Source organism: Bos taurus, chromosome 22, assembly GCF_002263795.3.
Source record: "Bos taurus isolate L1 Dominette 01449 registration number 42190680 breed Hereford chromosome 22, ARS-UCD2.0, whole genome shotgun sequence".
NCBI lineage: Eukaryota > Metazoa > Chordata > Mammalia > Artiodactyla > Bovidae > Bos > Bos taurus.
In genome coordinates, this window is record NC_037349.1 from 55,977,377 (window position 1) to 55,994,802 (window position 17,426).

Genomic DNA, 17,426 nt, shown 5'->3' on the forward strand with positions numbered 1-17,426 from the left:
TTTTCCCATCAGGTGGCCAAAGTATTGCAGCTTCAGCTTCAGCATCAGTCCTTCCAATCAATATTCAGGACTGATTTCCTTTAGGATTGACTAGTTGGATCTCCTTGCACTCCAAGGGACTCTGAAGTCTTCTCCAACACCACAGTTCAAAAGCATCAATTCTATGGTGCTCAGCTTTCTTTATAGTCCAACTCTCATATCCATCAGTTCAGTTCAGTCGCTCAGTTGTGTCCGACTCTTTGCGACCCCATGAATTGCAGCATGTCAGGCTTCCCTGTCCATCACCAACTCCTGGAGCTTGCTCAAACTCATGTCCATTGAGTCAGTGATGCCATCCAGCCATCTCATCCTCTGTCATCCCCTTCTCCTCCTGCCCCCAATTCCTCCCAGCATCAAGGTCTTTTCCAATGTGTCAACTCTTCGCATGAGGTGGCCAAAGTACTGGAGTTTCAGCTTTAGCATCATTCCTTCCAAAGAACACCCAGGACTGATCTTGTTCAGAATGGACTGGTTGGATCTCCTTGCAGTCCAAGGGACTCTCAAGAGTCTTCTCCAACACCATAGTTCAAAAGCATCAATTCTTCAGCGCTCAGCCTTCTTCACAGTCCAACTCTCACATCCATACATGACCACTGGAAAAACCATAGCCTTAACTAGATGGACCTTTGTTGGCAAAGTAATGTCTCTGCTTTTGAATATGCTATCTAGGTTGGTCATAACTTTCCTTCCAAGGAGTAAGCGTCTTTTAATTTCGTGGCTGCAGTCACCATCTGCAGTGATTTTGGAGCCCCCCCCAAAATAACTGACTCTGTTTCCATTGTTTCCCTATCTATTTCCCATGAAGTGATGGGACCAGATGCCATGATCTTTGTTTTCTGAATGTTGAGCTTATCCATACATACTGGGAAAACCATAGCTTTGACTAGACGGACCTTTGTTGGCAAAGTAATGTCTCTGCTTTTTACTGTGCTGTCTAGATTGGTCATAGCTTTTCTTCCAAGGAGCAAGTGTCTTAATTTCATGACTGCAGTCACCATCTGCAGTGATTTTGCAGCCCTAAAAAGTAAAGTCTGTCACTGTTTCCATTGTTTCTCCATCTATTTGCCGTTGAGTGATGGGACTGGGTGCCATGATCTTAGTTTTTTGAATGTTGAGTTTTAGTTTAGTTTGATAGTATTTTGTTCTTAAGATACAAATAAATAACACATGTGGGAATTACTTTTCCATAGTGGTATGCCTGTCAGTACTTTTCCCAATGTAGGGTTTTATATGTGTTGATGTGTACTGCAGTTTTGACCAGAGTAGGCATTGGGTAGTGCTTCCTGAATGAATGATTAGATCTGTAATTTTAATGCTTTCCAGAAATACTGTCCTCTTGCTCATGTTTCTCATGTTGGCAAATAATTAATGCGTTATTAGTTGATGTTTGCCGTTAATAATAATATACTCTCCCTACCTAACAACCCCTTCCCCTCCATAAACCGTCTATTTTTATCCTAGAATTTTGTAAAATGTTAAGATGAAAAAGACCTCATTTTTCAGGAGCATGTTACCTAATGGAATCAACATAGAAAAATAAAAAATAGCTCTGCCTGGTATTATTTGGCTTTGAGTTGTATTGTTCTCTACTTAGGCTGGCTGGTTTATAATTTGATGAAAGTAGCATATTTGAGTATTATTCTTTTAATCATTAAAAAAAGTTAAAATATACTGAATTTTCATTGTATTGTCTTTTATAACTTTAAGTTGCCTTCATTTCTATGGAGCAGATGCTCATTTGAAGGAATTTGTATGACAGTCTTTTTCTGTTTATCCTGCTGGAAGTTTGATCCACTCGGTTGACAGCTTTATTTTCCTTTGCTCAAAAGCCAGCACTAGGCCCACAGGAAGGAAAGGAACCTAAGCTGGAGCCAGAGGCTGGGTCGCATAGGCCTGAGGGGGGCACAGTCGGAAGCCTTGCAGTTGCTTGGCCTGGACCTGTCAGAACGGGTCTGGGGGGCTCTGGCTGTGCCATGGTTTATGTGTGTGCTCCAGAGTCGTGATCCTGAGAATGAACGCATTGTGAGCACAGTTCGGAAACTGTTGTATAGATTGCTCCCGGAAGGGGAAGAAGCCCACCTGAGAGACCCCACTGTTGAACAGATCCTGGGTTCACTGGTTTAGTTTTCTCTGAGTGCGCCCAGTGCTTAAACTTTTGCCTCATCTCAGCAGCCACTGTCAGGTTTTTGAAGGCAAGTTAGTTCGTGGAAGGGACTTTGTGTGATAGGAAGACAGAGTGTGAGATTAAATATATCTTAGCTCTGGCCTGAGTAGATACTGTTAAAACATGAGATGGATATAAAATAAGCTTTCTCTTCTGGTTTCAGGAAAGCATAGTGGGAAAAAAAAAAAAAGTAGGATTCTTTTCTAATTTCTGTGGATCCAGCTAGGATATTACATCTTGCATTTTTAAGGCATTTAAAAGTACAAACAAAAGGACAGGACAGTCTATATTTGAACAGTGTTAAGTACAAAAACATGAATTGATGAGGAAGTAGTATCGTTCCATATTATTTTCTATCAGGACTTAGCCTTTGTTACACATTATGCATTTATCTTTTCTTTACAAAAGAAATGCAGACTTTTCAGTAAAGTACTAACGGTTTTCAAATAACACGTAATCTGAGTGTTAATTAGAAAAGAATTTACAATTTTGCATTAAATGTAACCTTTCTTACACCTTAGGCTTCCCTGGTGGCTCAGCTGGTGAAGAGTCTGCCTGCAATGCAGGAGACCTGCCTTCCATCCCTGGGTTGGGAAGATCCCCTGGAGAAGGGAAAGGCTACCCACTCCAGTATCCCAGCCTGGAGAATCCCATGGACGTTGCAAAGAGTCGGACACGACTAAGCGACTTTCACTTCTCTTTCTTACATCTTACTGTTAAGTTGTCAAGAGATTTTTGATGAGTGATTCAATCTCCTTTCTCTTTGTAGGTCTGTTCAAAGTCTTGAGTTAGTCTTGGTAGATTTTGTGTTTCTAGGAATCTGTCCATTTCATCTTGGTTGTACAATTTGTTGCACACCTTTGTTCATACTGTACCCTGGTAATCCTTTTTATTCCCATAGAATTGATAGTTATGTCCTCACTTTCATTTCTGATTTTGAGTCTGTCCTCTTTTCTTAGTAGTCACTCTAGCTCAAAGTTTGTCAGTTTTGTTCATCTTTTCAAGGAATCGGCTTTTAGTTTCGTTGATTTTCTCTATTGTTTTTCTCTTCTCTGTTTCATTGATTTTTGCTCTCATCTTCTTTATTTCCTCCCTTCTCCACTTTTGGGTTTAATTCCTCTTTTTCTAGTTCTGTAAGTTATAAGATTATGTTTTTGATTTATGATCTTTCTTGTTTGTTAGTGTGGGGATTTATAGTCTATAAATTTCCGCCTCTGTGCGGCTTTCTAAGTGTCCCATAGATTTTAGAATGTCATGTTTTCATTTTCATTCGTCTCTAAGTTTTTGCTAATTTCCCTTGTGATTTCTTTGATTCATTTGTTAATATAATAGTGTGTGGTTCAATTTTCACAAATTTGTGAATTTCCAGTTATCTTTCTGTTGTTATTTTCTAACTTCATCCCATTCTGATTGAAGATAGTTTGTATCTCTTTTAAAATATATTGAGACTTAATTTGTGAGCTGCTATGTGGTCTGTCCTTAAATGTATCCCACGTACATTTCAGAAGAATGTGTATGCAGTTGCTTTTGAATGTCTTAGTCTTCAGTGTCTGGCTGCCAATAGTGGGGGTAAGGGGTAGGAAGATGGATTGGGGGAAAAAGGGTCAGTTCAGTTCAGTCGCTCAGTCCTGTCCGACTCTTTGCGACCCCATGGACTGCAGCATGCCAGACTTCGCTGTCCATCACCAACTCCCAGAGCTTGCTCAAACTCATGTCCATCGAGTTGATGATGCCATCCAACCATCTCATCCTCTGTCATCCCCTTCTCCTCCTGCCTCCAATCTTTCCCAGCATCAAGGTCTTTTCCAATGAGTCAGTTCTTCACATCAGGTGGCCAGAGTATTAGAAAGAAGGATACCAGTCCTTTAAATAAATCCCTTGGAAGTCACTTAGCTAGAGAGAGAGGGCCTTGCAACTACCGGGGATCAGAGGGATAAGGAGGAAAGGTGCAACAAAAATGAGCACCTCTCTCTGCATCTTTGTGATCAGAAGTAACAGTCAGTGGTCAGAGCATAGATCGCATAGATCTGCAGTATTTGGAGAACAGAGTCTTTTTTGCCCACCCTAGCTCCTATAAGCTGTGTCCAAGCTGCTCTGGAAGCTTGCCCAGCTGACCTCCGTGTTGCTAGAGGAAGCTGTGTAGCTGCTACAGTGCTAGGAGTTGAAATTGAAATTAAATGCAACTTACTGTCCAAGCCTTCGCTTGTAAGTTGCAAGCCTTAAATAGGTTCCATAGTTCCAAAATACAGCAGACAGATTCCACCAGTGCATTTGTTGTCTTGTAGTTAGCAACTACTCACTGGACAGTCTAACTTTGACCGTATTTCTCACTTTTAATGGAGCATTGTATTTTAGTATCTTGTATTCTCATGTTTGCACGTTTGTTCATTTACAGAACAGTTTAAGCCAAGGCACTAGAGCTACCCATTCTTTGTAGTCACTGTGCTTTTAGTAAGGTCTTCTTGCTTCAGCCATATTTACTGAGTGAACTCAAGTGAAGTGAAGTGAAGTGAAGTGAAAGTTGCTCAGTTGTGTCCGACTCTTTGTGACCCCATGGACTATACAGTCCATAGAATTCTCCAGGCCAGAATACTGGAGTGGGGAGCCTCTCCCTGCTCCAGGGGATCTTCCCAACCCAGGGACTTAACCCAGGTCTCCCTCATTGCAGGCAGATTCTTTACCATCTGAGCCACAAGGAAATGTGATAAAGCTATATTTGTGACTGAGGAGATTTCATTTTTCAAAGTAGTAAATATCTGTTGAACTTACTTGATTACGTCTTTCTCATTTCTGGCTCAACTCTTGGGTTTCTTGTCTATGCATTTATAAACCAAGGAGGTCAAGAGAAAGGTTTGTTTTGAGTGTGAATGACCAGGCTGGGAAAAGATGTTGTTAAATCACAAATACCCTTAGGAGGGAGCCGGAAAAATGTTGTCCTTTATAAAATAGAAGCATGAGAAGAAATAATGACTTCAAGAATAGAACTGCTGAATAAATTTGCAGTGTAGCAAAGCATAAAGTATGTGTTCCCACTGAAACCACTTCAGATGACCTACAGTGAAGGAGAAAGAGCAGGAGTTGAAGACGTTGTTAAAATCCAAAAAACATGACTAAGTTTTATTTCTAAACTTTGTGTTCATCCATTTACTCTAGAGAGATTTAAGATTGGCTCTGGGTCAGTTGAGCAGAGTTTGACATTCTGAAGGCATATTGAAATGTAACATTTATATTAAGTGTGTGTACGTGCTCAATCACTTCAGTTTTGTCTGACTCTTATTGACCCCATGAAGTGTGGCCCTCCAGACTCCTCTGTTATGGAATTCTCTAGGCAGGAATACTGGAGTGGGTTGCCGTGCCCTCCATCAAGGGATCTTCCTGACCCAGGGACTGAACCTGTGTCTCCTGCATTGCAGGTGGAGGCTTTACCCACTGAGCCTCCTGGGAAGCCTGCTATTTGTATGTGACATTAATTAATAATAAATACTGGTGTATGTTTATTTTGAGTATTCTTTCCTGTTTTGAATTACATATCGTGAATACTTGATGTAAGAAATTTGAAATTAAGATTTTTTAATTGAAGTATGGTTGGAAAATTCAGCAGCGGCCACAGGACTGGAAAAGATCAGTTTTCATTCCAATCCCAAAGAAAGGCAATGCCAAAGAATGTTCATACTACCTCACAATTACACTCATTTCACACACCAGCATATTAAAAGCAGAGATCCTACTTTAGCGACAGAGTTCCATATAGTCAAAATTATGGTTTTTCCAGTAGTCATGTATGGATGTGAGAGTTGGACCATAAAGAAAGCTGAGTGCTGAAGAATTTATGCTTTTGAACTGTGGTGCTGGAGTAGACTCTTGAGAATCCCTAGGACTGCAAGGAGATCAAACCAGTCAACCCTAAAGGAAATCAGTCGTGAATATTCATTGGAAGGACTGATGCTGAAGCTGAAGCTCTGATACTTTGGCCACCTGATGCGATGAATGGACTCATTTGAAAAGACTCTGATGCTGGGAAAGATTGAAGGCAGGAGCAGAAGGGGATGACAATGGATGAGATGGTTGGATGGCATCAGAAACTTGCTGGACATGAGTTTGAGCAAGTTCCGGGAGTTGGTGATGGACAGGGAAGTCTGATGTGCTGCAGTCTATGGGATCACAGAGTCAGAGGTGACTGAGCGACTGAACTGAACTGAACTGATTTACAATGTTGTGTTAGTTTCTCGTGTACAGCAAGCTGATTCAGTTATACGTATGTGTATATATGTATTCCCTTTCAGATTCTTTTCCTTTTTAGGTTGTTACAAGATATTGAACATAGTTATCGGTGCTGTACAGTAGGCCTTGTTTATCTGTTTTAGTAGTGTATATCTTTTAAGCCCTAATTTCCCAGTTTATCCTCACCCGCTTTCACCTTTGACAACTGTAAGTTCATTTTCTCTGTGAGTCTGTTTCTGTTTTGTAAATAAGTTCATTTGTATCATTTTTTTGGATTCCACATATAATATTCCGCAGATATTCTGTGATATCTGTCTTCTCTGACTGACTTCACTTCGTATGATACTCTCTGGGTCTGTCCTTGTTGCTGCAAATGGCATTGCTTCATTCCTTTTATGACTGAGTATTTTACCATTGTGTACACACGCTACATCTTGTTTATCCATTCCTCTACTCATGGACATTTAGGTTGCTTCCATGTCTTAGTTATTATTCATAGTGCTGCTATGATATTGGGGTGCATGTATCTTTTTGAATTAGAGTTTTCTCCAGATGTACGTTCAAGAGTGGTATTGCTGGGTCATAAGGCAGCTCTGTTTTTTCTTGATAGCTTTTTAGGGAAAACTCCATGCTGTTTTCCATGGAGAAGCCAATGGCACCCCACTCCAGGACTCTTGCCGGAAAATCCCATGGACGGAGGAGCCCGGTGGGCTGCAGTCCACGGGGTCACAAAGACTGGGACATGACTGAGCGACTTCACTTTCACTTTTCACTTTCATGCATTGGAGAAGGAAATGGCAACCCACTCCAGTGTTCTTGCCTGGAGAATCCCAGGGACGGGGGAGCCTGCTGGGCTGCCGTCTGTGGGGTCGCACTGAGTCGGACACGACTGAAGCGACTTAGCAGCAGCAGCAGCCATACTGTCTTCCATAGTGGCTGCACCAAAAAGTGCACTTACACATTGGAAAAGTCTTTATTTCCTCTTCACTTATGAAGGATATTCTCACTAGATATAGAATACTGGTTGAACAATCTTTTTCTTTCAACATTTTTTTAAAGTTGCTAAACCCCTATTATCTTGCTTGCAAAGTTTCTGACAGCAAGGTTATTATAATCCTTATCCTTGTTCCTCTGTATATACTATGTTTTCCCTCTCTGGTTGCCTTCACGATTTCCCTTTTTCTTTTCAGCTATTATTTCAGCTAGCTATTATGCCTAGTTTTGAGGTTTCTTTTAAGTCTTGTTTGACATTTTTGGACCTTCTTAAATCTGTAGTTTGGTGTCTTGTCACTTAACCATTCACATATTTCTTCTGCTTTGTTCTTTCTTCTCTAGGCATTCTGAGTATATTACACTATTTGATATTTTCCCACAGTTCTTGGATGTTTTCTCTTGTTTTATTTTCCTACTTCTTTTCTTCTTTACGTTTCAATTTGAGTAATTTCTGTGAGCCTGTCTTCAAGTTCCCTGATTCTTTTTTAGCTGTTTCAAATCTACTAAAATAATTTGTTGTTTATTACCATGTTTCTCTTTCTAGGATTTCCACTATATTCTTTATGATTTCCACGTCTCTGTCAAACTACCTGTGTGATCTTGCATGTTGTCTACCTTTTCCATTATTCTCTACCATATTAATCATGTTTTAAATTCTCTGATAATTCTCATACCATGGCATTTCTGAGTCTAGTTCTGATCATTGCTTTGCTTCTGCAAACTATGTTTTTATTAAAGTGGAGAGTGAAAAAGTTGGCTTAAAGCTCAACATTCAGAAAACGAAGATCATGGCATCCGGTCCCATCACTTCATGGGAAATAGATGGGGAAACAGTGGAAACAGTGTCAGACTTCATTTTTCTGGGCTCCAAAATCACTGCAAATGGTGACTGCAGCCATGAAATTAAAAGACGCTTACTCCTTGGAAGGAAAGTTATGACCAACCTAGATAGCATATTCAAAAGCAGAGACATTACTTTGCCAACAAGGGTCTGTCTAGTCAAGGCTATGGTTTTTCCAGTGGTCATGTATGGATGTGAGAGTTGGACTGTGAAGAAAGCTGAGTGTTGAAGAATTGATGCTTTTGAACTGTGGTGTTGGAGAAGACTCTCAAGAGTCCCTTGGACTGCAAGGAGATCCAACCAGTCCATTCTGAAGGAGATCAGTCCTGGGTGTTCTTTGGAAGGAATGATGCTCAAGCTGAAACTCCAGTACTTTGGCCACCTCATGCGAAGAGTTGACTCATTGGAAAAGACTCTGATGCTGGGAGGGATTGGGGGCAGGAGGAGAAGGGGACGACAGAGGATGAGATGGCTGGATGGCATCACTAACTCAATGGACGTGAGTCTCAGTGAACTCCGGGAGTTGGTGTTGGACAGGGAGGCCTGGCGTGCTGCGTTTCATGGGGTCGCAAAGAGTCGGACATGACTGAGCGACTGATCTGATCTGATCTTGGCATGCTTCATAAGTTCTTGTTGAAAGGTGTCCATTTTGTGTAGAACAGGAAATACTGAGGTGAATATCTGATATGCTTGGAGAAGACTGCAAGCTTCCTTCTGCTGAGCCTTTAAGGTAGAATTTAAATTAATCTGTTAGGGGTTGGGCTATGTTTAAAGAGTATTATTGCTATGGTTACCAGCATTGATACATGTTGTTGCCATGGAAACCAAAGACTTCAAATTTCCCTAGTGTCCATTATATCCCGGCTTAGCTTTGGGTTTTCTCTTTGTGCTGTTTCACACAGTGAGTTTGTTTATTGCAGCTATATTCCATTATTTTTACTCAAAGCTTGTTAGCAGAGACATTACTTTGCTGACAAAGGTCCGTCTAGTCAAAGCTCTGATTTTTCCAGTAGTCATGTATGGATGTGAGAGTTGGACTATAAAGGAAGCTGAGTGCCAAAGAATTGGTGCTTTTGAACTGTGGTGCTGGAGAAGACTCTTGAGAGTCCCTTGGATTGCAAGGAGATGAAACCAGTCAATCCTAAAGGAAATCAGTCCTGAATATTCATTGGAAGGACTGATGCTGAAACTCTAATACTTTGGCCACCTGATGCAAAGAACTGACTCCTTGGAAAAGACCCTCATGCTAGGAAAGATTGAAGGCAGGAGGAGAAGGAGATGACAGAGGATAAGATGGTTGGATGGCATCAGCGACTCGATGGACCTGAGTTTGAGCAAGCTCCAGGAGTTGGTGATGGACAGGGAAGCCTGGCATGCTGCAGTCCATGGGGTCGCAAAGGGGCAGACATGACTGAGCGATTGAGCATCTGAACTGAACTGAACTGTTAGCATGATAGTGGAGGTTGAGGGGAGTTCTGTGATGATCTGGTACGCCTCAGATTTAGGCAGGCACTAGAACCTGGGTCTCTTGTAAAATTTTCTGTTTCTAGGAGTGGAGTTGTTCCCCCTCTTTTTTCTTCCTCAACTGCTGTGTCTATCTTAGGTTTTATATTCCCTCCCCTTTTTTAAGCTTAAGTTTTTTCTTAATAGATTTTAACCAATAGTAGTTTTTGTTTGAATTTCCTATTCAAAGCAGCCTTCTCTGCCCCTGTATTTTATTTTTTTGGCCTCACCATGTAGCATGCAGAATCTTCGTTCCCTGCAGTGGGAGCATACGGAGGCTTAACCACCCTGGACCACCAGGGAAGTCCCTAAGCTAATAGGAGGTAGATTTGGGCTGATTGGCGTTGGCTGCCAAGCTCCACAAGGGTGGGGGCTGGGATAAGAAGCTTCTTTGCATTCTCTCAGATTCTATCTGCCTCCCCCCCACCCCCCTTCCCCCACACACACAGCCTTTGAGGTTCCTGGCAGAAAAGCCTGTAATAGGGTAGAGCCTCTCTCCTGATTGCAGTCCCTTGAGACTTGGCACTCTCATACTGGCCCACATTCAGTGTCCAGCAATTGGTCAAAATTTGTGATTTAATCGTCCTGACTGCAGTGGAATTCCTGCATGCTCTTGGGGCTGTATTTCCTTTGGTTAGAAAGAAAGCTTTACCTCTAGGATTATAGGTGCTTGTCTAGCATCTTGTGTTACTCCATCCCTGTTGCATTGTCTGCAGGTTTGGTCAGGTGGCATTGTGGGTGGTGGGGAGAGAGTGGTTTTATCCACTGTGAACCTTAGGAGTCCACATTGTGGTCAGAGAAGAACTTGTGAGACTTGATTTAGTGCTCAGCATATGGGTCACTTTTTGTAAGTGATCTCTTTGAACTTGATAGAGTATTCTGCAGTTATTGGGTACTGTCTTATACAAATGTCTGTTTAGGTCCCCAGTTTGTTAACCATGCTATTCAGATCTAACTCTCTTTTTCTTCCGATTTAGGTCGTTTATTCTATCAATTATGAGAGATTTTAAAAATTTCTCCATTATGATTATAGATATATTTCACTTCTTGTAGGTCTGCTAAATTGTGCTTTATGCATTTGGAGGCTATGTTATTACTTGCATATAAATTTTAAATTATGTCTTTCTAATGAGTTCTGCATTTAATCCTATGAATTATATTACCTCCATTAATGCTTTTTGAATTATAGTCTACTTTGAGTACTACTAATAAAGCTTGAGCAGCTTTTGTTTAGATTATGTTTGTTAACCCTTTCTATACATTTTATTTTAATTGTTCTCTATATTTGGCATGATTCTTTTACACATCATAATAGAGAATTTTTTTTTTTTTGGCCACGTCACGGGGCTTGTGGGATCTTAGTTCCCCAACCAGGGGATGAACCGGGCCACTGCTGTGAAAGTGCCGGGTCCTAACCACTGGCCCACCAGGGATTGATTTCCGTTTTTTATTTAGTGTGATAGATAGTCTTTTTCTTTTGGTCCACTTAGATTTAATATAATTATTGGGGTATTTGGGTTTGCATTTGATATCTTATATTTTCCTTTTTATATGTCTTATCTGCAGTCTTGCTTTCCCTCCTTTTTGTATTTATTTGCATATTTTAATTCTGTTTTTCCTTTCTGCTAGCACAATAGTTATGTCCTTTTCTATAATTTTAAAATGTTTCCCCTTGAGATTAAAACATGTATTTACTTTCTTTTTTTTCCAAATGTGTAAGTTTATTTTTTCCTGACATAAGAATAGTCATAATGTATATACTTCGAGAGGTAGAAAAAGTTAAAGATGGAAAGTCCCCCCTCACATCTGCCCACCAGCCACCCAGTTCTCCAGATGACTCAGGATGAGTACCCCCAGTGCAGTCATCTGGCCTCTTCACTGGCCCCCAGTGTGTAGCGTGTGTGCTGCTCTGCAGCTGGGAATCTCGGCCTGTATCTTCCTGCTCATTCATCCATCTTCTCATCTTTCAAAGTGTAGTGAAAGCTTCTTTGTTCTTGAAACTTTTCGAGGCAAGTGTCATCGGATTTCTTCACTTCTTATGGTAATCATAGTTGTCCTTACACATTCTAGCACTTAATTATGTTGTTCTGTGCTGTTTCTCTTAAGCTTCAAGTATGTAAACTCACTTTCCATCCTAGATTACTTCCTTGAGGGTAAGGTAGGATGCTTTGTTTGTGTAATTTGGAGCACAAAGCAGATGCCCCCCAAACACAGGCCTGAGTAAATTGCCTCTGGTAATGGCTGTTTTCCAGGGAATTTTCCATTTTGGTGCATCTTGAGCCTCAATTATTCATGGTAGACATACTTATTAAGAGTTGCTTTTGAACGCAAAATTGTGGATGGAGAATTGGAAGCTACTTGAAAGATACTTGCTTATAAAATTATGCTTCTTTTCATGTTGGTAAGGAATCTGCCCACAATTCGGGAGGCCCGGATTCAGTCCCTGGGTTGGGAAGATCCCCTGGAGTAGGAATGGCAACACACTCCAGTATTCTGGCCTGCAGAATTCTGTGGACAGAGGAGCGTGGCAGGCTACATACAGTCCACGGGGTCGCAAAGAATCAGACATGACTGAGCGACTAACACACTTATTTTGCATTTCATTTTACTTTAAGATTAGAATTAATGGACTATCCATTCCTAATTCCGTATCATAGTGTAAAAAGATTTATGAAATATACTTTTTTTTTTAATATTGACGTTCCTCAAATTGTTTTTTCTTGATTATAGTTTTTTTTTTCATTATTTCTTTGCAAAATGAGAAAATACTGAAAAACACTAGAAAAAATTACCCTGTACTACCACTGAGAGCTAAATGTTACCATTTTGTTATGTGTATACTCAGTTTTTTCCTATGTTTATAAATAAACTCCCCTCTTCTAAGTTTCCTACCTTGTAATTCTTAATGTTTGCTTTTCAGCTTTCCCTAAAAGGATTCCAGAACACCTTAGAAGTGCTTGAGGAAGAGTGATAAAGGCAAGTATCCAATTTGTTAGCGTCAGTGAAATAATTTGGTTCATAGCCAAACCAAAATGCTTTGGTCACCGTGTCTATCAAGAAAACTAAAAAGTTGGGAGTAACGACTTAAAGGAAAAAAAAAGAAAGATAGTTCATATATAATTCGAATTTTTTTTTTTTCAAAACTGTTGTAGAAAATTGTTAAAATTCTGAGAATTTAACCAAGTTTTCTGAAATACCTGGTTTGTCGGTGGCTCCCATTTCCTCCTCTTTTTTCCCCGCTTTCCACCCCTTCCTCCTGCCCCCTTTCTCCCATATCCTTTTGTTCCCTTTTCTCTCTATTGGTTTCCTCAGGCTTACTTAGAAGGACTTTACTTTTCAGAGAAGCCCTGTGAATAAAAGAGAAGCCAACATTTCCTTCTTATGAAAGAACACTTAGCTTTACAGTTGAACTTGTTTGTGTTAAACCAGAGATAGCAATACAGTTGTTTGGGAAGTTTAATAAGCTGAACAGCAGTTATTATTCATTTGAATTTTACTACTGTCTTACAGAAGAAAATAGGGGAGTCTTAAAAAACGTTCGCATTATTGAATTATTTTAGTGCTTGCTTTCTTCTTGTCACAAGTTTTATATAATGATTATAGCATTACGTTTTACAGTCAGTGCAACAGGTTGTTGTTTCAAAATTCTTATCTAACAATTTGATGCTTAAAGCTCAGTTTAAGTTTCTTTGGTGTTCTGTGTTAGGTAAGCTTCTGTTAGTATCATGAAGATATGTTTTGCCTTTAGAAATCCCAGAATTTACTACTCCTCTACTAGGTAATCTGTGCAGCCATGTAGATAGCCTATGCAAGCTTTGGCTTGGAAATCAACACCCTGTTTCTGGGTTTTCCTCCAAATGCTGGCATATCCTTATAATTAATCATTCTTTTAAATTATATGAGAATAAATGATATAGACATGCTAATGAAATCTCAAATGAAGATACAGACATTTAAAAATGTACCATATTTTCCATTTTTTTAAAACCAAGAAGCAGGTTTATGTGAAGTGAAGTTAATGTGAAGTGAAGTGAAGTTGCTCAGTCATGTCTGACTCTTTGCGACCCCATGTACTGTAGCCTACTGGGCTTCTCCATCCATGGGATTTTCCAGGCAAGAGTACTGGAGTGGGTTGCCATTTCCTTCTCCAGAGGATCTTCCCGATCCAGGGATTGAACCCGGGTCTTCTGCATTGTAGTCAGACGCTTTACCATCTGAGCCACAAGGGAAGCCCCTTGATTAGTTTATAACACTGCCCAATGAAGCTGATCTGCTGAGTAATAAATTCCTTGTATGTTTATATATGAGACAAGTAGATTGTTTGGTGTTCTAACGAACCTTGATACCATTCCTCTCTTTATGGTGTCTTTTATTATCATGGGAGAAACTTATTTTATATGTTTTACTTTCAAAATAGCAGCAACAAAAAATATGTTGTATTATTTAGCTAATGCAATATAAATAAGGAAAAAAGTAATTTACTTCCTCATTATCAGCCTGCTGCTTTCACATCCTTCTGTCTTTTCGGGGTCTAAATATCCCAGTACAAGAAGAGGTTAATTGATATACAGTTACTGGATTATCTTGGTTACATAGCCCTTTTTGTCTGAGAAGCTCAGTGCTTTGCAGAGTGAAAATAATTCAATAACTATTAGTCTGCACTAGAAACTCATGAGGGAAGGTCAGGATAATTAAATACATATACTGTTGACAACATTTTTGCCCACAAGGAGCCCCAGAAAACTCCATATAGCCCAAAACATTTGTTTATGTCGGTAGGATTAAGGGCTTCTCTCTTGGCTCTCCCAAAGGGAAAAGGAAAAATAAAAGCAACACAGAGTCGGGAAAAGGGTGAGAGGCCCCAGCCGTGTGGCAGGTTTTTGGTGCAGCCACAGAGAATTTGAGTGAAAAGCAGTGAAATTTCCCATCCTCGTGACTGCTCCTCATTTGCCTAGTTTGGGAGCAAAGAATTTTGTGGTATTTAGTTAGTAGGAAGGTACTGGTTAAAGGCCTTTAACCCTGTCAACATGGTTTATGCTCCTGAGTCATGAAGAGGTTAGGAGATGGGAAGATAGGCATGTAAGAGTGTGGTCCGCAAAGCCACAGTGACGGTGTCCATCCACGTTCATGGTGAGAGGGTCGTCTGAGAGAAGTTACCAGGAAGAAAGGTCTGATGGGTTTGCATTCCTATCCCTTTGGACTCTAGGAGTCTGGAGGTCACCGTGAACTCTTAAATCCAGCTGATTTATGCCTTTCAGATTGCTGTTTGGTGGCCAGAGGTCTGTCTGCGTATGCCCAGACCATGACCACCCTCAGTGCTTCAGACTTGGTAGTGACTTAGTAGTGACTTCAAACTGTTCAAAGTCCTTGGTGTAACGCAGGGAGTTTTAAAGCCCTTTGAAGGAAAAGTTGAGGTAAAATATAGAAATAAAGAACTTCACGCACCACATTTTGTCCTCCGTAGCAGGTTCTGTACATTAATGCAGTTTTGTTTTACATACTTGCAGAAACTCAATTTTTTTTAAAAAGTTTTCTATTATGAGAAATCTTATCCCTACCACACCCTCCCTTTCTTTGGCATGTGACTTCCGTAACTGTGGCAGTTATGCTGACCTTACATCTCTTAGTTTCAACTTCCTTTTAATTTCCTGCACTTTAATGTTGGTGTGTGGTTGCTATTTGACCTTTCTTTTTCTCTCCTTTTTAGTCATACCCAGTTACTGTGTCACTTCTTTGCTTTTGAGTTTGTGTGAATACAGCCGTCCCTTGGTACCCATGGAGGACTGGTTCCAGGACTCCTGCAGATAACGAAATCCTCAGATGCTCGTGTCTCCTATATGAAATGGCATAGTATTTGCATAGAACCACGCGCATCCTCCCATATACCTTAAATCATCTGTAGAGCATTTATAATACCTAATACAACGTAAATAAATGCTATGAAAACAGTTGCTGGGAGCATGGCAAATTCAGGTTTTGCTCTTTGGAAATCCTAGAACTCCTTCACCCCAAATGTTTTCCATCTGAGGTTGGTTGAATCTGCAGATGTGGAAGCCGTGCATATGGAGGGTGGACTGTACATGGGCAGCCTCTTGTCAGAGTCGACCCTTTTCAAAGAAAGGGATTCCTTTGAGTCTCTTTCTTTGTTCACTGGTTCTGAGCCAAGCTCTAGTCTCTGAAGACAGATTCTTTCTGGATCATGTACTCATTGTACCGAAAGGTCGTTTGTGTTCCAGCAGAGAATCCAACCTATAAGATTTCAGTTTGCATTTTCTTTTCAAAAGAGCAAACCTTCTCAAAAGAGAAGTGTCTAGTTGCCAGTGACCTTGATGAATATAACTGGAAATTCCTCTTTTCCATTAAAACCCACAATGCAGTTAGATTGGGATGTCCACGTTTCACAGTTATTCTTTGAATTTACTATATTGAGCTTCAGCATGCAGATAATTAACTATGGTTGTGATTGAGAGGAATCATTTCAATTGCCTCAGCTAGACTGTCTGTATTGAATGCTCTGTGCTCGGATGTCTCTCGATTTCCCAAGTAATGGCTGTTCTCTCAAATATTATTATGGTTTGCATTCCAAGATGACCCTTCTAGTATGTAGTTCCTCTTCACATTGCAACTTGTAGGGAGTTTTTTAACAGCGCTGTGTTTTCATTTCCTTTGTACTTGTTTCGGAGCTTTTCCTCCTATTCTAGAAAATAATCATTACCCACTATCTAGAAAACTATCTTTTAATCTTCTGATTAAAGATTGCTTAATGATAGTGTCTACTTCTTGGGCTAGTGGCATGTTTTTCTTTTAACACTGGAGTTTCTGCATGGATTTATAATACGAGCTTTTTTTTTTTTTTTTTTTTAACATTAGGTAGGCATGAAGCCTTCGTCTCACAGCTGCATGTGTAGTTACTGTCGAAGCAATGCCTACCTAATTTGACAGTCGTGGTGTGTTAAAAAAATTTTTTGAGTTTGCAAATAAGCGTATTAAGTCTACTGATGGAGCCTTCGGGCAGTGAACAGTTATTTGAGGACCCTGATCCCGGAGGCAAATCCCAAGATGCAGAGGCCAGAAAGCAAACAGAATCAGAACAAAAGTTGTCTAAAATGACCCACAATGCTTTGGAGAACATTAACGTGATTGGCCAAGGCTTGAAGCATCTCTTCCAGCACCAGCGCAGGAGGTCGTCCGTGTCCCCCCACGATGTGCAACAGATTCAGGCAGACCCAGAGCCTGAAATGGATCTGGAAAGCCAGAACGCGTGTGCTGAGACTGATGGTGTCCCCACCCACCCCACAGCTCTGAATCGTGTCCTGCAGCAGATCCGCGTGCCACCCAAGATGAAGAGAGGGACGAGCCTGCACAGCAGGCGGGGCAAGCCAGAGGCCCCAAAGGGAAGTCCCCAGATCAACAGGAAATCTGGCCAGGAGATGGCAACTGTCATGCAGTCCGGCCGACCCAGGTCTTCATCCACTACTGACGCTCCTTCCAGCTCTGTGGTGATGGAAATAGCTTGTGCCGCTGCCGCTGCTGCTGCGTGTCTGCCGGGGGATGAGGCGTCTGCAGAGCGGGTAAGTTTCTGTTAAATTACCTGTTAACTTCTTGTGCTTTATATCTAGTACTCTGCACACTTTGCCTGGGTGACTGAAAAGAAGTATCTCTTCA

At 40.7% G+C, this 17,426-nt stretch overlaps 1 protein-coding gene across 7 annotated transcripts in view; it reads left to right on the plus strand.

Annotated features, from left to right (window-relative positions):
• TMCC1 (transmembrane and coiled-coil domain family 1) overlaps positions 1 to 17,426 on the plus strand; it is a 155,861-nt gene that overhangs the window by 29,275 nt on the left and 109,160 nt on the right. For 5 of the 7 annotated variants that reach the window (XM_024982574.2, XM_059879594.1, XM_024982573.2 and 2 more), the window contains 2 exons: positions 12,682 to 12,737; positions 17,061 to 17,332. In XM_024982574.2, the coding sequence (XP_024838342.1) occupies positions 17,102 to 17,332 (231 nt within the window). In that variant the 5' untranslated portion in view covers positions 12,682 to 12,737; positions 17,061 to 17,101. Of the gene's footprint in view, positions 1 to 12,681; positions 12,738 to 16,631; positions 17,333 to 17,426 lie in introns of all 7 variants that reach the window. The other 2 variants (XM_024982572.2, XM_024982571.2) reach the window with 1 other exon arrangement.